At 40.2% G+C, this 23,778-nt stretch overlaps 1 protein-coding gene and 1 long non-coding RNA gene across 4 annotated transcripts in view; one reads left to right on the plus strand and one right to left on the minus strand.

The window, feature by feature from the left end:
• The window catches only part of EDRF1 (erythroid differentiation regulatory factor 1), a 41,066-nt gene extending 27,603 nt beyond the window's left edge, over positions 1-13,463 (minus strand). For both annotated transcript variants that reach the window (XM_060033860.1, XM_060033858.1), the window contains exons 1-12: positions 13,259-13,463; positions 12,071-12,279; positions 10,032-10,098; positions 9,247-9,372; positions 8,047-8,171; positions 7,650-7,806; positions 4,691-4,792; positions 4,302-4,423; positions 3,482-3,593; positions 1,822-1,969; positions 1,620-1,728; positions 1,193-1,304 (exon numbers count right to left, since the gene is read on the minus strand). In XM_060033860.1, the coding sequence (XP_059889843.1) occupies positions 1,193-1,304; positions 1,620-1,728; positions 1,822-1,969; positions 3,482-3,593; positions 4,302-4,423; positions 4,691-4,792; positions 7,650-7,806; positions 8,047-8,171; positions 9,247-9,372; positions 10,032-10,098; positions 12,071-12,279; positions 13,259-13,366 (1,497 nt within the window). In that variant the 5' untranslated portion in view covers positions 13,367-13,463. The remainder of the gene's footprint in view (positions 1-1,192; positions 1,305-1,619; positions 1,729-1,821; positions 1,970-3,481; positions 3,594-4,301; positions 4,424-4,690; positions 4,793-7,649; positions 7,807-8,046; positions 8,172-9,246; positions 9,373-10,031; positions 10,099-12,070; positions 12,280-13,258) is intronic.
• A 339-nt stretch (positions 13,464-13,802) lies between these two features.
• On the plus strand, positions 13,803-21,781 carry LOC132439256 (uncharacterized). 2 transcript variants are annotated; one of them, XR_009522334.1, is made up of 4 exons: positions 13,803-13,914; positions 15,298-15,364; positions 16,028-16,195; positions 20,541-21,781. It is a non-coding gene; the product is annotated as an uncharacterized lncRNA (long non-coding RNA). The 2 variants fall into 2 exon arrangements; XR_009522335.1 differs by lacking the exon at positions 16,028-16,195 and having other exon boundaries at positions 15,335-15,484.
• Positions 21,782-23,778: the final 1,997 nt, after the last annotated feature.

Consider the following 23,778-nt stretch of genomic DNA (forward strand, 5'->3'; position numbering starts at 1 on the left):
ACCTCCACTAGCTTAATGAGGGAAAAGTCCAGAAAATCTGGTTTCTCTTAAAATTAGCATTTATATATTAGCATTTATTTTACTCTACTGTTTAGGTAATTCTTAGTCTCAGACATGCAATAGTCTTAACACTATTTTTAACTTATTAACCACCATCACCTTAATCAGCAATTAGACATTTAAGCCAGAAATTGCTTTGCCATTTTTCTTCACAAACAGTTTATCTTGGTTTGGTCTCTAGGATAATCTTTATCTCCAAACTGCACGTGGCCACAACTAAAAGGAACTTGGATCTTTAAAAAAAAAAATCACAGATACTACATATCTCTTCTGATTTAAACAGGACACAACTATCCTTACACTGAAACATACAGTTGTCAAATTCAGACACCTGAGGGTAATAAGGGTGGTGTAAAACCATGGGCACAGAACTGAGGTTGTTTTAAGAGACGCTTTTATATACTGAGGTACAGGATGTGGTCCTTATTCATACTGACATTCATGTAAATGGATCTTTCAAGAGACTATAGTTTTCCACCTTTTAACAGTGGTAATACAAAGGAAAAACAGCACTACTTTATTAAAATTGTGTGAATTGTAAATTTATAGAACAGTGCTATCCAAGAGAAATGTGAGCCAGACACAAAATTTAAAATTTTCTAGTGGCTACATTAAAAAAAAGTAAAAACTGGTTGAAATCAATTTTTTCTTTTTTTTTTTTGCGGTACGTGGGCCTCACTGTTGTGGCCTCTCCCGTTGCGGAGCACAGGCTCCGGACGCGCAGGCTCAGCGGCCATGGCTCACGGGCCCAGCCACTCCGCGGCATGTGGGATCTTCCCGGACCAGGGCACGAACCCGCATCGGCAGGCGGACTCTCAACCACTGCGCCACCAGGGAAGCCCGAAATCAATTTTTAATATTACACTTGATTCAATAAACAAAATATTTCATCATGTAATGTGTACACACATGCGCACACACACTCTTCAAGATTCAGTGTGTATTCTACATTGAAAGCACATCTCGATTCAGATGAAGCACACTTTAGTGCTCAAGAGCCACACGTGGTACCTGGCTACCAAACTGGATCCACTGGGCAGCTGCAGACTATGAATTAGGCGGCTTTAATGTCTAGGCAACAATTCTCTATCAGAATGCCAGAATTCTTTTAGAGAGCATATGTTAATCTTACTTGAGGATGCCTGCCTTTGTCCAGCAATTTAACACAATTCAGAAGCAGGGTTCTAACAGTCCCATAGTGTTTCTTATTTTGATTCTTCTTCATCATCATGTTGCAAGCAACCCTAAAAGAAGTTCATATCAAATTTACTCCCCATTCATCGTTCTCTACAAGACTCAAGTCTAGGCACGCTCTTCTTTCCTTCCAGTGGAATAAGGGCCATAAGAAACAACTAAATGTTGTGTTTTATATACCTGCCCTCCCCCTTCCCCATTTATTTTGGAACAGTATATAGGTGTATATATACATACATACACACACTTTTTTTAAACTATGAAAATCTAAAAGGTATTTAAAACCTTGGCGTAGATAATGTGGCTATACACTTAAGAATTGTAAGTAAGGCTAATTCTTCATCTTAACTTCTTAAAGCACTCACTTATATAAGAGAATAGCCACTGGCATTGTGAATGGATTTTGGTATTTGTCTTCAGTTTCTTCACAAAGAGTAGTGAGATCATAGAGCTTCACTATATCACTGCCACTTGCTGGGAAAAAACAAAAAAAACAAAAAAACCAAATAAACCTCACTTTACAGTTGCCACTCAAATCAATTACTATTCATTCAAGAATTAGCTTACCTTTAAATAGCCAATAGGTATGTCCTTCTTTGGTACAATTAGATTTCAAAAATGATAAAATATTCTGTGCAATATCTTTTATGACTTTAGTAGAAAAATTAGAGTTTTCCAAATTGGGAATCTCTTCTGTCTTTATCATTTCATACTTCTGTAAAACAGATAGAAGATAGTTTAAGAGAAAACCTACACAGCAACACTTCTCTTATGAAAAAGCGACCAAACATACGAATCCCGCAACTAGAGACCTACGCAGCATGAGAGTTTAAGGCACTGGTTTTTGGTCTTTTTTCTGCCCTGATACTCCAAAGAAATCTGACCCATCCCTGCCAGCAATGTGGTGGTTTACCACAGGAATAATTCTCAAGGGGGAGTCATCACCTGATTTTGAACCACACACTTAGGCAGGATCTCATTTCTGTCCTAACCACGGAACAAGTCACACTGTACACTTTCTTCTATTCTACCCTAATGGTTTTCCACTGGGAAGGTGGTAAATGAAGGCAGACTTCGCCCAGTAAACTTTCTCAAAATATGTATTTCTGGCTTTTTCTTTCCCCTGACACTATAGTCATCTGGGCAGTGTCTCCAGTGTATCCTCTTTTCCCCTTGAGCTATGGAGTCTATTCCTTTACAGAAATGGAGCATGGCGTGTGGAGGCAACAGTAAGAGTAAAGGCTGCAAGGCTATTACTATCACGATTTTTTTTTTTCCCCGGTATGTGGGCCTCTCACTGCTGTGGCCTCTCCTATTGCGAAGCACAGGTTCCGGATGCGCAGGCTCAGCGGCCATGGCTCATGGGCCCAGCCACTCCACGGCATGTGGGATCTTCCCAGACCGGGGCACGAACCCGTGTCCCCTGCATCGGCAGGCGGACTCTCAACCACTGCGCCACCAGGGAAGACCACTATCACGATTTTTAAAGCGCCTCTGTAGCTTTAGCTTGTCTTCTGCTTACACTTCCCTAAAGGCCACTTACCGTATTTTCTGAAGTACTCTAAGACTAGAAACTACAAATCAGTTGGAAAATAGACCAGATCAAAACAGAAGTGATCTCACCCTTCTCTGATCATCCAGACTCCTGTGTGCACTACACTGTGAATCCTTCACCCACTGTCTCCAATTTTTCTCTTTGCACATTCTTATTTCCCATTAGGTTAAACCGTTCTGAGTAGTGACCAAACCTTATTGTTTTTCCTCCAACATTTCTGATGGGGACAAAATCCCTCATAAATAGAATATGCCCAATAACAATTTGCTATATAAACTACTTCTATGCAATGCTGGGGCCTTTCCTTAAAACTCTGCATAAACTGAGTAGGTATTTGTATACTGAATAAACACCTCTACTGTTAGGACACTTTCAGGTAATTACTGTGGGTTCCTGGCATTAAAATTACAGTTCTCTGGCTACAAATATAGATTTTAGTACTGTATTATGACCTGCCCACAAATTACCTGTAAAATTAGACTCCTATAACATCTAGAATTCTGATATCACCAACTCAAACGTGAAAACACTCAAATTTGAGTTTATCCATAGCTATCTTCCTTGCCAAAATACACCTTAGTATTTAACAGTCTTAAAAACTTTAGTGAGGTACTTTCTGCTCCAATCTGTATTTGAGAGATTATTTTAAAAGTTGCACTGTATCTATCTTACCTGTACAATTCCATTTACATGAAAACACATGACAAGCTCTGGTACATTGCATATCAAGTTGTCCAACCAATAGTCGATTCCAGTTAGCACATTAATTGGTTTGTTGTTATCCCTAAAAATACACATTTCTAGTGTTATTTGATTTAATTAAGCTGTTCCATAATCAATCACCTGAGACTCATTTCCCCCATTAAAATACTTTAATCTATTCTCCCTAGTTGGAGAATGCCATTTATGCTTTCTCTTCTGATGAGACACGCACATGTAGCTTATGTGGTGTGTTGTACTTAACATCCTTCCACAAGCTTTTCTTGGACTTCTAATGGGTGTCCATCAGAGTTTTCAGTAAGAATAGGAGGAACTACGACAGCGGATGACGGGGAGCCTACTGCACGCTCTTCACACAACCTGAAGTGAAAGACTGACCAGCATGCATCATAGTGCCCAAGTCAGAATTCACATGGACTAGCATGAACACATACACCTGGAACATTAAAAAAAATGCTCACAATTAGTTAACAGAAAGCTGGTAGACCATCTCCTTGACTAGTTAAATAGACTACATTATATTCTCACAAGTTGTAGATTCAGACTTAAGACTAGGTCAGCACAGCAGATCTCTGACTCCACTCACTGAGGACTAGAATGAAAAGCCAGCCAGAGGGCTTTCAGCATTTGCTGAAACACTCCTTCCTTACTGCAGCCATTTCAACTGGTGGGGCAAGAAGGGAAGTGAAAACAACTAGAAAAGGCAACGATGCTGGAATGGAGAGGCGAAAGCAGATGGAAGGCTGATCTAAAGGGACACGAGCCTGGTTACCTGAGGCGCAGGCTGACTGCTGGGTATCTGCCTCCTCCAAATATAGGCATGTTGGAGCCAACCAGCATATGTATGTCTTCAAACGTCCATAAAATATTCCGAGCAAAATCATTTTTGAGACCCTGTGATTTAAAATCAAACAGAAAGATTATATAATAAACAGAAGATCAGTAATCTCCCCCCATGATCCACAGAAAGACTAGAAAAAGGAAAAGACAAGGGAGACAAGGTAAATTAAAGCCACAGAGCTATAAGATCACAGAGATGCTTAGAAAGAGATTCAGGATCAAGTGGATTTCTTCCCCTATGAATCCAATTTAGACTAGTTTTTAAATGACGAAGTAGACTGGGGATTAGGTGTCTCACCTTGGACACCACGAAAAGCATACCTGACTGTTCTCCCCGTCATTGAATAAAGTAGTCAGGTTTTGTTCTTTAGGTGCTGAGGCCACATGCCCCACTATGTATGAGGGTTCAAGAGGCTCACCTCCCTGTGAAAAGTGCAAGGATAAGGAGTGATTCTGCTGCCGTAATTACTTTAAAATGGCCTACTGTAAAAGAGTATCACCTAAACATTCAAAGCATACACATCAAATCTACTCTTGTAAATCAGGGCTAATACAAATCATTAACTCTCATCACTGGGTGACATATTTGAGCTCCTAATTACCGGTTACTATAATAAGCTAATCACATTTAGATCTTATTCAAATAACAATGAAAGATTATTTTAAGCTTTCCAAGCTTTTTTCCTCTTTTTTTGGGTGAATAGAAGAGCACTGCTCTTTCAGCACACCCCATCCCTACTGGATTAAAAAATTCCTAAGAAACCTCAGCCGTATTTTTGAGACACTGGTCATCAGAACAGCCTCCAGTTTCACATTTCCTAGTGTGTGTTTCACAGAAGTCTAGTCCCTGGGTGAAAAATTTCTGGAGTCAGGTTTGAAAAACACTGCTTACCAACGATTTGCTTTTGGAGAGTAACAATTCTTATTACCATTAAAAAGCCCCTAAGAGGTCCTGCACTGGAAAAACCTACTTCGCCTCTGTATAATCCAATGTTCTCACATGTATCTGATCTCATAACACTTTCTTATTCTTATTAGATTCTGTGGAATATATTTTGAAAACACATAGGAAGAGGAATCTTTGACATGGGTAAACACAGTCCACCACTCAACTTTCCAACCATAAGGGCAGTTGCCATTAAAAAACATTACTTTAAACCTTTGAGAAACATTACTTTAAACCAAGATGAGCATGCACATGAGCATGCACATGTGAGTGTGTGTGTGCATTGCTTATTCCTATGTGTGTGCTAACAGGCCTAGCACCTGCCTGCAAAGTACGTATAACTGCAAGCATGGGGGGGAATCTCCAGTGCTTCTGCTATGTCTTGTCTTCTTTTCAAAGGATCCTTAAAGGATTTCAAACACTTATTATATTGTTTATTTACACAGACAAGTTATCAACCCCCCAAACTGTATTTGCCAGGTAGCTGCTTTAGTGGGAGTTTGGGCTCTAGTTCATAATGTCCTCAATAAAGGTTTGGCTCACGGCCATACCACAGAGACCTACTTAAACTCTATTAATGCTTAACACAGGCCTCAAACTAGCCGTTTTAGTGTTGGGAGCAAGAATTCATGAGGTGATAGCTTACGAACAAAATACATCTCTAAATGTTGAAATTTAAAGATTTATATATGTTATAAAAAGTATTCTGTAAAAGATTATTTTTAGGCAGGGTAGCTCTACTTAGGAATATGCCATTGCTAAGACAACCCGACTGCTTACAGGGCCCTTCTAAATGTGGGGGATACATGGGCACACTGGAGTAATGCTGTGAGAACAGGCCTCTGAAGTCAGAAATATCAGGGTTTAGACCCTAGCTGGAACTTCATCAGCTCTGTGGCCACAGACAAACATCTACCTTTTATGAGCTTTATTTACTTATTTGTAAAATGACACCATCAACACAATACATATGCAGCTCCAAGGATGAAACAAATTTATACGCCACACGTGGAGTAAAGTACATGGCCTGAGGCATTAAGTAGATTCCAGGTCACTTCCTCCACATGCAGGTCTGCATATTCTCAAAAGCCTCCAAGGTTTTTCATAGTAACCCTTAAAGGACAGATGATAACACTCATAAAGGAGGAAATGGGTGGTAGAGGACTAGTATTTCTATTATGTGGTCTTTTTATAATGTATTTTGAAGTCAAGGAATACTAAGTAATTTTTTAGAAACTCCTTTAGTGAAGTATAATCACATATAGGAAAGTACATAGAACAAATAATACAGAATATAGTACAATGACTAGTTAGAAAGCAAATTACCTATGTAACCACTACCCAAGTCATGACATGGGACCCTCCTAGCACTCATGTCCCTTCTCATTTATGTAACATACCCACCTCCTATAGTTATCACTATATGAACTTGCATGGTAATTACTCCCTTCCTTTTCCTTCCAGTTTTCCCAACTTTGGAAAAAATTTAAGGTCACTACAGTTTAACGAGGCATCTCTATCTGAAAACCTACTAAAACTAAAATCAAGTTAAAGCTATTTGTCCCCTATAACCTTATAAGTTGTGAGGATAGATAGTATCTGGACAAATGCTGAATGTTCAAAGTGTGAGAATACACAGCAAGAGGAAAAACACAATTTACCAAGTTAAAGATCTTATTTTTACCTTCCTCAAGCTTGTCAATATATTTTCCTAAAAATAAACATGCACAATTTACATCTATGGAGTTATTTTATTCTTTGATAGACACAATAAGGACAAAAACAAATGAACAATAAGAACCAAGAATATAAGAGACAAAAGAGGTAACAGTCTACTCTCTCTTCCTTTCTAAAAGCTTTATAACATTAATGTAGGTTAAGTCTTAGCAACTTCATCTAGAAAATCTGCAGGGCTATTTCAGGCCTACCAATCTGACTAAAAGTTAAGGTAGAAGATCAGTATTTAAATTACAAACAGGCCTGTGAGTCTCAATATCTGATGGGTATTTAATATTTCTACAGTTTAAATATACTGTATCTCCTTATGACTTTAAGGAGATAATCAGTATCGATAAACATATTGATAAGCTATCTTAAATGTGGTAAAAACTTTTAAATGTTTTTGAATTATTTCTTAAAAAACATCAGATCTAGCCATTCACGATATCCCTTGTAAATTCCATATTGAAAAACTAAAGAAAGTACTTTTTGTAACTGTGAAGACATAAATTGATGGAATATTTTTCACTCCGGTTCGTCTATTTTTATTAACAAAATAATTGATTTTGTCTCCTTAAATGAGTTTGCTGAATTAGCATCTAAGTACTAACTAACCTGACTGGAAGCACTGGGGTCTTCAGAGACTGAAGAAGGCATTTCAAAGGGGGCAGGCCAAGAAGCCCCATCCGAATCGTTTGTCTGATCTGCGCTGGACGATTTCTGCTGTTTTGCAGTAGATGGGACAGGCTGAGCAGCTCCATCACCATTGATACTGGCCAAATCAGAAAGAAAAAAAACCACACTGTTACTAAGTTAACTTTATGTAACAGGCCACCGGTTTTTAAAAATCAGATTCTATAATCAAGCACAAATCTCGTTAAAAAAGCAATATAGGGCAAATGTCAACAATAATAGCGGCAAAACTTAAATTACTTTTGCTGGCTTCAAATTACGTTTTAGATCAGAATTTCATTTTTCCTCTTAAGATAAAAATAAACAAGTAGCCAAGTACCTGTAATATAAAAACTTCGAAAGAATAGCCTTCTGATACCAGTGTTCTTTGCTTTTTTTCTTCCTCTGCCACTTCTGATCAATAAGTCTTTGATAAAACTCTTTTAACCACGTCCAATCACCAGTCTGAATAACATAAGAAATTGATAAATTAACCAAGCTTGCAGTCAAAACAATTCCTTACCTATTGCCCTCTTATAGGAAATACTTTTTATTTTTTAAATTCCACTTCATAAACCTACACTCGTAAAACATTTACCTTTCTAGACTCAGTCCCTATCAACTCTTTTAGGAAATCTCCCTGTCCTCCTCCTCTCTTTAAGCCAGACAAGGAGAGGTGACTCTCTCTATAACATGTTCTTCAGTGCCTGGAATCAGTCCCACTATGCACACTGCATTAAAATTATCTGTGTGTTTATAACCCCCAAATTATAAGCTGTTAGGAAGCAAGGACTGTGATTCTCAAGATTCTGCCCAGTGGCTAACATATACAGACTGAACTGAACTGTGGTCTTTTCAAATGGAAAAACATTTATTTTAAATGTCAATTTAAATCACTGTAACTTATTTTCCTATATCAAAGCACTGCAGGAATATTCTTCAAAGAGTAGACTATGGGAGTGGCAAGACCATGAACTATTTGCAACCATGAACTATTTATAATGACAAGGTAAATACAGAAGTACTGAGTAAGCTTTCAGAAACTGAAATATTATTATATTATTATACTTTACAAAATAATGGGGGGAATAGTCATTTACCACATACAGTTTGAGAAGCTCTACTTTAAGAGAACCAATTAATTCCAATATAACTATATATTCATAGGAATAATTTTTTAAACATTTTTCACATTTCCTGGCAGCCATGTTTCATGAAAATGTCTTTAATGGAGACATCAAAGGACTTTTCAAAAATTTAACCAGTCCCTGAAATTTCAGATTTTCACAACTTTCTTCATTCACTTCACCCTTTTCCTCGCAAGAATCCTGGCTGTTGGTTTCAATGAAGTAAGTTTCTTCACCGTTCTCTTTTCTATTTTTTCTTTATTAAAGCTTTTTTATCTTCAGTGAACCTTTTCACTTCTTGGTTGAAGTACTCAACCACATTTCCACTTTGGCCTTTCTTTGAAACAAAATCACATTTCTAGTTCCCTTAAGTTGTTAAAATAGTGTTTTTCTTGTTATTTTTCACGTATTACCTGAGATGATCTCATAAAGAGTTCCTGAATATCTAACTCGTCTAATAAGAGAGTCCTTCCTATGCGGTGCACTGCCATGCTCACGTGCGATTTGCTGTAGGGAATCTTCAGAAGCTTTTTTATGTTCTTGAAAAAAATCAAGAGGAAAAAACAATTTAGAAAGACCTTTGTAGTGTGATCTGGAATCTTTCAAATTTTAACTTCACTCAACTTTAAAGCATAATAAACCTTATTTCCTTAAGGTCATACAAACTGTATTTTACACAAAGAGCTACCTATAAACACATAGAAGACAGAGCTTTAGAACCAGAATCACCTACATTTTACCAGTCACCCTGTGTTAATGTAAATGACAGTCAAAGATATATTTGTACACGATGGAATTTCATAAAGTATGTACAGGTCACACTGTTGCACTGACCCAGGCTTTTAGCATCTCAGATAAAATTGGCCAACTAAGGATCAACAGATTTTACCAAAAGTATCACATCTAATTCTCAACTAGTAACATTACATAACCCAACATTATAATTGCTATCATCAAAACTGCTATCATTAAAACACAACCATCAATACTAATATTAATTACCACTGCCACTATTTGGGGGGTTGCTCCCTCCTCTTTGAGGAAAGATGCAGTGAACAGTGTTACTTTAATAAAAAAGGTATTCAATAATCAGATAGTTGTAGCTTATTTCATCACTAATTTTTCAAGACTGCAGACAAAGCAGGCTATAAATCCCCAGCACAAACATCCCAACTACATTTGCAATAAGAACACTTACTTCAGAGTCAGAGACAACATCCACATCATTTCCCACTGAATCAATAAAGTCGTATGCCATCCCAAAGCTGAAGGAGAAAACAAAGGCCACAAAAATCACGTTCAGGGTGGTGCAGGTATTGTTTATAATAGAATACTATATTTCATTGTTTCTTGGATACACGTTTTTCACATTCTAACACCTCCGAAATCAGTATGCCTATCACCATTACAGTTGGCTAGTTTTTCCTTCTTAATGGTACATAAAATAATGGGGTCACTTAACAGACATAGAAAACAGACTTGTGGTTCCCATGGGGGAGGGGAGTGGGGGAGGAATAGATGGGGAGTTTGGGATTAGCAGATGCAACCTATTATATATAGAATGGATAAACAACAAGATCCTACTGTAGAGCACAGGAACTAAATCAATATCCCGTGATAAACCACAATGAAAAAGAATATGTACGTGTGTGTGTGTGTATATATAACTGAATCACTCTGCTGTACACCAGAAACTAACATAACATTGTAAATCAACTATAATTCAAGAAAAAATAAATTTAAAAAAATTAAAATAATGGGGTGACTTAAAAATCAATAGCATCTTGGATTTGATAAAAGATAGTAATAACAGAATAGTAATAGAAGCAATTAATAGTAAATATTTAGAATAAAAACAATTAACAATTATTTTTATTTTTGTAGTCATGAAGTCTAAAAAATATCCAATAGACAGTTAGAGTTATTATTATTTTTAGGTGGGGAGATGAGAAAAATAGCAACAGAAACATTTATCAGAATTTTTGTCTCTGGGATTATGTTCCCAGTGATATACACTACTACCCTTTTAAAAAATATATGAGAAAAAAATGCACATGAAACCAATTCAACCAGAAAGAGAAAAAACAGCTAACTGAGCACCCAACTTGTGCCAGGTACCACATGAGGCACATCTATAATCTGCAAGCCTGAAAGGCAGCCGATGTCACCATTTTTCAGTTTGTAGGAGGCAGAGAGTCAAGATACTTATTTAGGACTGCCTCACTTCAAAGCATGCTGACGATTTACCATGTGGTCTAGGCAAGTTACTTAACCTTTCCAAGCTTCAGTTTTCCGCAGGAAAGTTAGTTAACAGTACCAAACTCAAAGGGTTGTTGTGAGAATGAAATGAGATAAACATATAAAGTACTCAGCACAGTGTCTGTACACAGTCAATATAATTATCTTTTAAATCACTTTATAACATTTAATTCTGTTGACCTACAATTTATTAAGCCATTCTTCTAAAAGAAGATATGCAGACTACTTCCAATTTTTTTTTTTGCTAGTATAAATAGTGCTACAAACAAGCAACATTTTACAAATATAACTTTTACCTTCTGAGACATTAGGATAATTTCCAAACTACTGGCACATAAGGTACTAATGTATTTATGGCTCTTGCTATATGTTATGCAGAAATATTTTAGGTTCAATCGCTGAGAGGAAAAAAGAGAACCCCATACATTAAACGGTCCACAAGAATATGGACATCATTACATTTTTCTCTGTAAGACCCAGGCCACTCTCTCAACTTTAAATACCACCACCAAGTGTCAAAGTCAAGGGGGTACATCACTCGACATGCTGTGTTTTTACATCACTGCTTTTTCAGCCCAGACAATCCACCACTATTTAATGAAAAATTCCACGAGACAGGTTAGGCAGTGTTAAGGGTTTTCCTCATCATGTGCCACCCTGATTCTCTGCATTCACACATTCAAAAGGTATGTAAATTGGCTAAAATTAAAATAGCTGATGGAATTTTAGTGGTCAAAACTCATCTTTGTTAATAACATGATGCAGACTTGAAAGAAGCATATGCGATTGATATCTTCATATTTTAACAGAGTCCTATTATCAGGGGGATAAAGGACATTGAAAGTCAAATACAATCTTTTACCAAAGCGAAATCTTGGCACGTTGATGAGCATTACAAATTAAACTGAACAGCGAGTATTAAGAGTTTTAAGGTGGAGGGTTGAGGGACTGGTAAAAATGCCATCAGTTAATATTTACCTTGAAAATGGCTTGCTTTTCCTACTGTTGCCAAGAATGGTAGTTCCTGCTGGTCCTAGTTTGGCACTCTCTCGTAACCAGTTGGCAGGTGGGAGTTTCAAGTCTGTTTTCTCTTGGAGGCGTGCAAATGCTGTCCGAGGAGGGGCAGAAGAGTATTTCACCACAGCTCGGCTCTTCACCTCATTGCCTCCAAGAAATAAAGCTGATCCCTGATTAAAACATTAAATGAACTTTTAATATACACTACTAGGAATAAAAATACCCCACCTTAATAATAATAAAAACCCTACCACATCAGGCTTACAAGAACATATACTACATGTTACTAACAGCAGTTAATAAATGTGAGCGTAAATGTGTACCATTTACTTAGCTCTTTTTCACATAATTTCAAAGAAAAAAAGATCAGTCGAGGAGTGTGATGGGTTATTAGCTAGGAAACAGGCCAACCGAACTATGTTTTAAAACATTCATAAAAAAGTGTAGGAGCAGAAACCAAGGAGTCAAGAGTAGCACGTTAACTAAATGCAAAATTTAATAAAACCTCTGTTCAATATTAAAGATGTATTTCAATGTCAATAACATACATCATTTAGAAAGTAGTTTGTGGTGAGATATCTGGGCCTTTTTTGTTTTTAAGTAAGCGTTTAGCAACTGATTAGTCAGTTTACGACACAAATACTCTGAATGTCTAACTTCATAGCAAGTCCCTGGGGGGTGCGCACAGATTTCACTTGCACATCCCCAAGAAAGCTCAGGATCTGAGTTAACTCTTCCAACCTTCCTTCACGTAGCCCCGCTTCGGCCTGGCAAACACTTTGCGCCCTTCTAACATTAATTAGCTCAGTGCCATCTCGGTGAGCTTGCTCTCTTCTCCCTTCGGCTCTGCAAGCCTGTGCCGACTTGGGAACCACATATTTACACGTACGCTTCTTGAGAGCGGAGGTCGTGTCTAACTCACCTGTCGGTTATCTTCGACTGGGAAGCGAGGACTGCTTTTGATACGAATGATCTGCAAGTAAATGCCTGAGTACACCGACAGGCACAAGGACTTCCACTCCGTTTGGGGGGCCGTCGGGAAGGCGTGGAGAAGGCGCCAGAAGCCGCCGGGAACCGTGACATCCCTCCCGGGCCGAGCGGGCCCGCAGCCCACGGAGCCCTGCAGGTCCCGCCCCACCGCGGACTCACCTGTGCAGAAGGTTCCTCGGACTCTCCTTGGGACAAGAGGCTGAGCCCTCCCCGAGCAGCGGCCCCGGCCGGCGGAGCCTCGGTCCCGGCCTCCTTAGAGTCCCCCATCACCTCGGTCCAGGTGAGGCGAGGTGAGGCGCCGCGAGGCGACGCAAGTCTCGACCCGAGAAGCCGTAACAAGTTGCCGGGCCCAGAGGCGCTGCTGGCCAGCAGAGCAGGAGCCAGATACGCCCCGCACTTCCGGCCTCTGACAGGAAGAACTGGAGCGAACGCGTTCAAATCTCGCGACTTTTGCTCCAGAGGCCCGGCCCCGCCTCCCCCGGTAGATACCAGCTTCGCGGCGGGGGCGGGAACTGTCGTGCGCTGATGTCTGCCAGAGTTTCTGCGGGAAAGTACTTCTCGCGTTATCTGACTCCCAGGCTCCACCCCTCGCACGCCGGTCTTTGTTGGCCAACCGTCCTCGGAACTTGGGCTTTGGGCGGAGTCAAAGTCGCAGAGGTCTTCTCTGCGTGGGCGGGGAAGAGCGGCCGTAGTTGTAACCAGCGGTTCCTGTTACGTAAAGTAGTGAAGTGTCAGCGCTCTTCCCGCCACAGCTTTCAGTGCCCCTTCGGTTTGCAGTCGGGCTCACAGGCCCAGGAAGGGAAGGACATGCCCAGGTGAGGGGCCGTCCAGACTCAAGCCAGCCCGGCCTCGGCGTACTGTCCGCTCATCGTAGTGCGTGCCTGGGCCTCGCGGTCCCGAGTGTAGGAGCGGCGGGGCTCCGCGGGGAGAGTAGGCCCTCCGCCTTTGCTGAAGGGATGGATTTCAGAGGAGACGGCACCGCCAGAGGTGCAGAGTTTGCTGTTTAGTGACGCCTGGAGCATCTACGGAGAGCCCCGTATTTGTCGGGCCCTAGGGAACTAGCAAAGGGCATTCCGGTGGTCCAGGGACTTCTCGAGCGTTAAAGGGCTCAGGAAACACCTGGGGATCTAGTTGACATGCAGATTTTGATTCAGTTGGTCTGAGAGGGGCCTGAGATTCTACATCTCTACCAGACCCCCAGGAGATGATGCCAGTGCTTTGAGTAGCAAAGAGGTAGAGAAATAGCCAAGGTCTGTGTAAAGCTTCGAAGGTGCTCGGCTCTCTTAACCTCTGAGCCGAAACCCAGTATCGTATCGTTACATGCAGCCACAGCCTTCATAAAACTGTTTTGTTTTGCAGTAAAATATTGAAAGTTTCTTGAAAACTTAGTTTTGCCTTGGCAATTACTTGGCTATCTCAATTTGTAATTTACATCAGGTGCTGATAATACACTAATTATCTGCAGATTTAGAAGTCCTTGTAACTGTTAACAAACTCAATTTACAAATTGTTTTCAATTGTAACAAAACATTTTTATGATTTATATTTAACAGTGAATTTAATATCATAGTATATTTTGTAGAACTTAAATCAACATGTATTGGTTTTGATATCTATAATTTTCTGTTTGTATTTTGCAGTCAATTTTTTTCATTTTTTGCAAGTAACACATTGTTATTTTACATTATAGTAAAAAGTTGAACACAACTTAAAGGTCTAAGGACATTAGGAGGATGGTTAAGTCTACTTTTGGTACATAATACCATTAACTTGTGCAACTATTATCAATAAATTGTTTTTAAAGAATATTCAAGAACATTTAAATGGCACATTGTATGTTAATATAAGTGTACCTGTACTGTAAGATCGTGTGCGATGTTGTGATTAAAAAAAAGTAAAGCAAAAAAAAAAAAAAAAAAAAAAAAAAAAAAAAAAAAAAAGTAAAGCAAACCTGTGATAAGATCTTAATTTCACAAACATGTTTATTTCTGTGTCAATGTCCATAAAAACATATCTCTACGGGGTAAAATGAAATGATTTAAAATTTATTCTTTAAAGCTTCATTTTCCTGTTTTTCTTTCTGATTATGCATTATTTTATAGTAAAATGTCATTTTATTAAGCTTTTATACATATATAATTTAGCTTCTAATCATCTTTGAATTCTGTTGTTTTATTGTATAATTCTGTGTTTGCAAGAAGGGATTTCCTGATGTAGCAGTGATTCTTTCTTCAGGACTCACATATACCGCAGGCCTCTTGAGAAGTAAGTGCCTGAACCCTTGTTGATAATGCTTCGGGAGAAAATGTGCTGGAAACAGCCTGTGAAAAGGCAGCGAGAAGAGTGAAACACAGAGAACTGGGAACGCAGCACAGAAAAAGAGAGGTCAGCGGCAGAGGGGAGTATGGGAGCGGGCGTTGGGCTGGGGGAACCAGGGACGCCCAGGAACTGTTTGTGGAAGGAAACCTGAGGAGGGACCAGATATTCTGGGGCCTCTCACAGGGCAGGACTAGAGAGATTTAGGTAGTGAAGGAGGATGATCCCTGATGGCAGGAGAAACTGAGCACATCTGAATTACATAAAGTTTACACATTCTTCTAGCTCTAAATGCTTATAATTTTTTTTTCCCTCTTCAGAAACGTTTATGTGCTGTGGGTTTAAGTTAATATAATTGTTTTTAATGTCTGTGATTGGAATATAATGTGGGAAAACATGGGTCATTACTTCCAGAACTTCACATTTTAAGACACTTATTTATGTTCATTTTTATATTTTCCCAGTGTCTGCCTTCCCCTCCTTCCCTGCCCCCCAGCTCCCAGCCCCCGTCAAGGTGCACTTCATCATCTGTGGCTTGCTCTGCCCTGCAGGGGCAGTTATCCTGGATCTTGTAACCAATCAGTGCTCTCACATGTTTACCTGTCTTCCCAGTGCCTGACGCCATCACCACTAAAGAGATGTTTGCTGAATGAATGAACTGCTTATAGTTCGATGCTTCAACAAGTTGTCCCATAACCTGTGTCTGCTGGTGCTTTTCCTTTGCCTAGAATACCTTTCCCTTCCTCACCTGGCTCATTCCTAAAGACTCATCCATCACAGGTATCATCCCTAAAAAGTCTCTCCTGACACCTCCCTCTCCTTACCCCATAGGGTCCCTTTCTTTGTTCCCAAAACTTGTATGTAGCTTTTTCCTGCACTTGCCCCCTTATAGAAAAATTACGTACTTGTATCTACGTCCCTTGCTGACTGTGAGCTCCTCAAGGGCTAATATTCTGTCTAATCATCTGTTTCACCAATGCCAACGCAGCACCAGCCCACAGAACTGTTTTAGCCCTCGGGCTAATGCAGCTAAAATGACTGGTGCCAACAGGCTTTTAAAATGCTTATCAAAATATTCGAGACGTAAAAACAATGTTGTTGGCTCCAAGATATACATATTTTTAATCTTGCAAAATGAAAGCTACAATGTTTAATGAAGTAGCTACAAAATTTGCAGTGTCAATGTCATTAATTATTAAAGTTAGTATTCACACAGTTTGTTCCATTCTAAAACTATTTGTATGTTAGATTTTCTCTGCTTACAAAAATCCTCCCAGAACCCAAGATGATTTCAGAGAAATGCCAATCAAAAATTCATTTAGTTACTCATAGCACACAGTACTTTCCAAAGCAAAATGAGAAATCTTTTCTAAAACTTTTACAGTTGCATGTAAGGCAGATATGCTTAGGGCCCTTGGAATTCCCGAACAGCCCCGCCTGCAGAGAAGGAAACTTCAGGGAGTGCTTAGACTGAGGCTTGGGCCCTTCGGTCTGTTTGCCACCGTCCCCTCCATGACCTAGTGTCTTATACCTACTCAGCCTCGCTTGTGTACTTTGCCTGCTGGTCACTGAAAGTCCCTGGTTTTCTGATTCCTGGTCCTGGACTTTGAGCTGGAAGAGAGATTTGAGATTATCTGAGCCAATCCTGTCCCTCCTTAGATGAGAGCAATGCAGTCCAGAAAGGAGGATAGAATTGACCTGTTGAATATCGTGCAAAGGTAGTTTAAATAGCAAAGGCAGGACTGGTACCCAGGTCCCGGAGTACTAGTAAGTACACTTAGTCTTTAAAACAGTCAAATTGCAAACACTGGCCAGTGGAACTTTAATTTGCTTCCGAATCACCTGAGGAACTTGTTAAGCGAGCAAATCCTCTAACCACCTCCAGATGCTAAGTCAGTATTGCTAGGCCAGTGCTGGGGAATCTATGTTTTTGGTGAGTTACTAGTGTCTGACCACCTTGGCCTGCAGACCACAACTTAGAACAGTGATCTCCAAGGATTATCCCCTGAGGTGCAGGAAGAACTGTGGCTTCTGTTTTGTTTTGTTTTTTTAATCTGGAAAGTAAAGGCAAAATTAAGCCTTACTAATGCTTAACATACAGGTTCACACAGGTGCCCTTCCTTGGGCCATGGTCAGCTGGTGTATCAGTCCAGTATGATTGGGTTATGCAGCCAAAACAAATGATTCCCAGATGTCAGTGACTTAAACTAGGGATGCCAAATAAAATAAATAAATTTAAGATAAACAGAAAAAATTGGGGGTAAGAATTTCCAAATATTTAGTAGCAGTATGTCACATGTGACATTTGGGACAGACTTTCACTGGTCCAGGTAATTTTTACTCCAGAACCCAGGTTGATGAAGCAACCTGCATCTAGAACTAGAAGGGGTGGTGGGGCAAGAAAGAGATTGGTGAACCATAAACTAGCTCCTAAAGCTCCAGCTCAGAAGTGAAAAACACACTGCCTCTCACTTTGACCAAAATGATACACGTGGCCGAGCTTAGCATCCCGGTGGTGGTGAAGACTAATGGTCCCCTAAGGAAGGACATTGGGTGTCTGTGGACCATTATGCAGTCTACCACGGCATTTGGTGGCTTGGATGGGCCACTGAATGCCATCCACAGGGTAAAATATGACAAAACAAGACCTTTAGGGACTTCACTGGCGGTCCAGTGATTAAGACTGCCTTCCAATGCAGGGGGTGCGGGTTCGCTACCTGGTTGGGGAGCTAAGATCCCACGGGTCTCACAGCCAAAAAAACCAAAACGTAAAACAGAAGCGATATTGTAACAAATTCAGTGAAGACTTAAAAAAAAAAAGACCTTTAGAAGAATCTTTTCAGAGTTTTGTAATAAGATGAGGGGTGACCTTGAAAATCTCATGTACCACACAGATCACAGATCATCTTGTGACAAAGCACTTGAAAACTGTCAAGCTTAAAAAATGAGTTACTATATTTTGTTTTACAGAAAGTATTCCACATTTACTCATCTTTTCTGTGATGACAAGTAGCTGTCATTAGGATGGTGTAGGAGAGAGTTTCACAAAAATAAACAGACTTAATCTGTTCCTTCATGATAATGGTGATGTTTTTAACAATGAGTGAGAAACTCATTGGTTTTCAAAAGAACTGAATCCTATGGAGAGAGCATTTCTGAAAATAGAGGTTTGCAAATCTTTCCAGTGTTACATGATTTTGTTGCTAAAAGTGACATGTATCGCTTATTAAAACAAAAAAAAGGCAAATATCCACACAAAACTTAGAAACTGAAATTTCTCACCTCTTTAAAAAGCTCTCCCAGATGGAGAGTTTTGGGATCCACGTCGTAATTGTTTTCTTTGATACTGCTAGTTAGCCTACTCAGAATGCCCAGACTGATCTCTTTGTCAGTCTCCAACTGATTTGTTTACCCCCAAAATGTGCATGTAAGATTCACTGTTCCCAGCTGCCAGCAGGGTTTTTCCTCTCTCCTCTATTTTATACATCCTGTTTTTAATTGTGTTCCATGACAACAGTCAATTGACCTTTCTTCCTCATGTAGAAGTAAATGAATTGCATGTAAAACAACTAGCTAAGCATCTCTGAATTATTCCTTGACACCATTTAATTGGTTTGTAAAAGGAGGATTGGTGGACTTCAGAGACGATGGAGATTTAGCCAAATTTCATTTAAAACCTTTGCATGATTTGTGGAAACAATTGAAATGAGCAGTTTGACTTGGTAAGCGGTGTGATTCTTCCTAGTTAGTTTACTTATCTTTTGAGATACTTTAAGCAATGACAGCCATTAAAACCAAGTTTTAGAATAAACGGAACTTAGAAGCACACTTCAAATTGTTATATCACAGCGTTTTCAGCCAAGAGTCACAAAAATAAACCTATTTGACCACTTTACTCTCTTTAAAAAAATGCTAGCGAGAGCAGAACTAGTTTGCAATCAATAAATAAAATTAAAACATTTAAAATATTGTTTTAGACTTTAAACATTTTCTACTTTTGTATTTTTATGCTAATGTATTACTGCTAGTATCTTATTTACAAATAAATTAAGATGCATATATTGGGGCTACATGTTCAGAATTTTTTTCAACTAATAATAGTATATGATAAGAGTTTATAGACCACTGCTTTTAGAACCAAAAACCACATGCTAGCTACTCTTTAGGTCAAGAACAGTTAGTAAATTAATAATCTATATTTTCCTTTACACTTTAATTTGACCAGAGTAGAAAAATTTTAGAGTATAAGATAATGCAAACCTTGATGTGCCATTTACCAGTGTCATAGCAAGGAGCCCTCGGTTACAATTACAGGATACCTTACATACTTATTCTTGATAATTATTTAATTGTTGTTCTGTAGACTAATAACATTTAAGCAAAATACTTGAAACTATTTGGAAATCATTTCGACTGCATTTGAACTCAATGCAGATACTTTTCTAGATACACGATGAACTCAAATTCTTTTGCAAGCTATTAGCCTTGACTTTCAGAATCCAACACAGATGATCGTAGGGGCAGGTTGTCTCTGCTGGGTGTTACTTTCCCAGCAGAAACGTCCTTAGAGTCTTTGTGAGTTTTATCCTCCTAAGCTGATTATTACCCTAAACGAATCCTAGCAAAAGTTCCAAACTCACTAACGACTGCTCTCCAGGCACCTCAGTGGTGGCTGGAGCACTAGTGGTGATTCATGCTGGGCACACACCTTAGGCTGAGGGTGAGAAGGAAAGAATTCTCAAATGAACCTTCAAATCAATCCCTCAGGCAGGCCTCTGCCTTTCCAGTTAAGGGCTTGGCCTTTGCAGACCCTAATGAATCATTTAGCCATTAAGCATTTCCAAGGACGTTTCCAGTGGAGAGAACAAAAGGAAGGCATCACTTAGTGCAAAAGTGTCCAGTGTCAGAACTGGACCTTTTTACTAAACATTTCTATATTTGTCTTCCTGTGGGCATTGAAGAGATCTATTTTACCTTGTCAGTGTAATGCAGTCACAAGGCTGCACCCAGGAATGGAATCCACTGCAGGAGCATGTTGGACAGAATGGTAACTACTGGATGGACCATGAGTGTTATCCACATATGACAGTTTTTTACATATTTATTTACATTTTGTTCTCTCCAGGAAATGAAGCCAGAATCCACAGATGTCATTATCCATCTGCACGCTTTTGTTTACTACCCAGAAGGCAAGAATATTGCATCTTAAAAGTGTCCGGACTTTTGTTCTTTCTTATCACAAATGACTTGAGAAGATCTGACCATTCACAGTTACCCTGAGTGGAAGTGCCAATGACATGCTTCCTGGAGCGCTTTGAGATTCAGGTACAAAAGGCATTTTATAAGCACAGAGTGAAAAAGCATCATTTATATTCATTTGCTGCTGTGGCATTTCTCTCTGGAATCTTCCTCGTGTCTGTCAACATTGTGCAAAAGGACTGGGCTCATCTACATTACAAATATCTCTCCTTTAATGGTCTGGAAGTAGGAAAGGGACTGCGTAAGAGTGAGCTCTCATGTTGGAGGGTCTCCCGCTTGTTTATCCCTAAAACTGGTTGGACATGGTCGCTGTGGATGTCATGAATTATTTTGGAAAGACCTGAGTATGAACTCAGTACAGTGCTTTGTGCATCTTGGCTGCAGTGAATGTGTATTATCTGACTTCAGTGACTCATGGGAGAATCACAGCCTTAGGGAAGAGCTTCTGAGGGGTCATTTAGAATGGAGCCATTCTGGACAGACGGTGGTCAGTTCTCTACTAGCTTCCGGAGTGGAGAAGTTTCCACCATGATGGCTCCTTTGACCCGTGGCAGATCCTTTCTTGCAGGGTCCCTGCTTGGTATGATTTGAGAAGCATCAAGGACTTTCTGCCCCAGAAGATCTCGGTGTGTGACATCACACACATGGATGAGGGTTTGCCAACTGTATTAGTTAAAGTAGAGCCTGGCTTGGAGGGGCTCCCATGCCCCTCTGGGAATGTTCTAGAACATGGGGCATTACCCAAGAGACAGAGCCTGGGATGGTGTTACTCAGGTCAAAGGTCTGAGCGTGGGGGGCCATATAAATGAGTGGTGGGGCGGTGTGTATAGATGCAGGAGAGGTGCTTGGAGAGCAGGAGTGCTGCTACCAGGAGAGATGGTTCCCAAAGGGAGAGACCCATGTGCCAAGCCCTTCTCTTTTTCCTCTGCCCAGGGTCCCTTCTGAATCTGCAAATCAGCTGCTGCTTCTCCTCCTCCTTTGCCTTCTTCTTCAAATCTTTTCATCACAAAAATTTCAAATATATACCTAAGCAGAGAGAACAGTAAAATGAACCCCCATGTACCCATCACCATTATCCACCTTGAAAAATGACCAACACCATCCAGTCTCCTTCCACACACCCTCCCCTTCCTCAGATGATTATTGAAATTAGCTCATACTTTTTTTAAAAAAATAAATTTATTTGTTTATTTTTGTCTGCGTTGGGTCTTCGTTGCTGCGCACGGGATTTCTCTAGTTGCGGTGACCCGGAGCTACTGTTCGTTGCGGTGCGCAGACTTCTCATTGCGGTGGCTTCTCGTTGCAGAGCATGGGCGCTAGGTGCACGGGCTTCAGTAGTTGTGGCACATGGGCTCATTAGTTGTGGCTCGTGGTCTCTAGAGCACAGGCTCAGTAGTCGTGGCGCACAGGCCTAGTTGCTCCGTGGCATGTGGGATCTTCCCGGACCAGGGCTGGAACCCGTGTCCCCTGCATTGGCAGGCGGATTCTTAACCACTGGGCCATGAGGGAAGCCCTCCTTAATTATTTTTAATTTAATGCTCCCTGTTGCATTTTTCTGGCCATTGTCTTCTGTCCATCACTGTCTTAAGTCAGTCTCCTGGATTGGCTATGAAAAGACACCTTTCTCAAGGGAGCCCTAAGCAGACACATTTCTCAAGGGAGAAATGTTGAGACTGGCCAAACGACATAGGCTTAATTCAGTTCCACCCGACAGACACGCGTCTAGTCCTAGGCACAGTGCTGGGTTAAGGATGTCGGCAGAACAGGGTTCCTAACCTCAAGGGCATATGATCTAGTTCTGGGAAGAGGACAAGGACTGTAGCAAGTAGTCAGCAATAGGAGGCGGGATGTCACCACTGAGGAAGGGAAAAGACCAGGTGTGGGGGACCTTCCAGGTTGAGATAGACACACTGGGCTGGGAGGGGTGAGGGTTCAGGGAGGTCAGCAAGGGCCATGGAGCCTGAGGTGTTGAGGAGGGACTTGGAGGGTTGAGTGTGGGGTGGAACAGTGAAGGAAAAACACTTGCCAAAACATGGAGGTGGGAATAGCTGAGGGAGCTGTGGGAGTGCCCCAGTTGGCTGGAACACAAGGTGCAAGGGGCTTGGTGGGAGGAATGGGGGAAGGAGGGGTGGTGGGGGGAGGGGGGCAATTGGTTCTTCCTAGGTTAAGAACTAGATAATACTTATTTCTAAGTAACAAAAACCAAAACTGGATTTTTAGGGCATGGCTATGAAAAACTTACTGCAGACCACACTTAGGAAACCGGAAGAAATCAAGGTGGGCTTAATGGAAGTTAGGCAGCAGGGGTGGTATAAGAAAACTCAGGTAGCTGCCTGAAATAAAGTGGACCCAGCTTCTACTAGCCAGGCGATGCATTTTTTAAACATATAAATGAGGCTTATTGTGATTCCCCACTACATAAAATGTAAGTATAACTGTGGTCTTTTTTTTGCTGCTGAGTTCTGAGAAAATATGGGTTTTTTTGTCTCTGCCAGTGAAATAAATACATGGACAGAAAATTCCTAGCATTGCTTCCGTGTAAGGGAGGGCAAAGAAGATGGTGAGCTTTGGCAAAACGTTTGTTTTGTAAATGAAACAGAACAGTAACTTGATTTTTCAAAAGAATAAGGTTTTCATTACAAATGTGGGCCCGTTTATGTTGGAAAATTCAAATGTAGCAAAACGCAAAAAGGCAAGAAAATGCACCGTCCCACTATCCAAAGAACATAATTTTTAATGTTTTTGTGTCATATGACGATTTGGGAACATGTTTTTGATACTGAATGACTTCGGTAATTCACCCCGCCCCCCTCCCCACCCCATTCATTGTGCTTATCGAGTGTTGGCATTAGTATTTCTATCTCTGTTGACTTTAAGAGTCAATCCTCCTTTGAGCTCAGATTGCAGATGGAATACAGGGGATCATCTCGATACTGAATGAGAGAGAAAGTTTATTCTCAGATATGCATGAAACCAGCCCTGTGCTTGTGTTTTGATTTTTGTTTTGTTTTTCATTCGTTTGGTTTGGTTTTTTTTTGCAGGGCCTGGGGAAGACTGTAAATGGAGTCTGCAGAGCGTATGGCTAAATATCTAAGTTATATATT

This window comes from Delphinus delphis, chromosome 16 (assembly GCF_949987515.2).
Source record: "Delphinus delphis chromosome 16, mDelDel1.2, whole genome shotgun sequence".
NCBI lineage: Eukaryota > Metazoa > Chordata > Mammalia > Artiodactyla > Delphinidae > Delphinus > Delphinus delphis.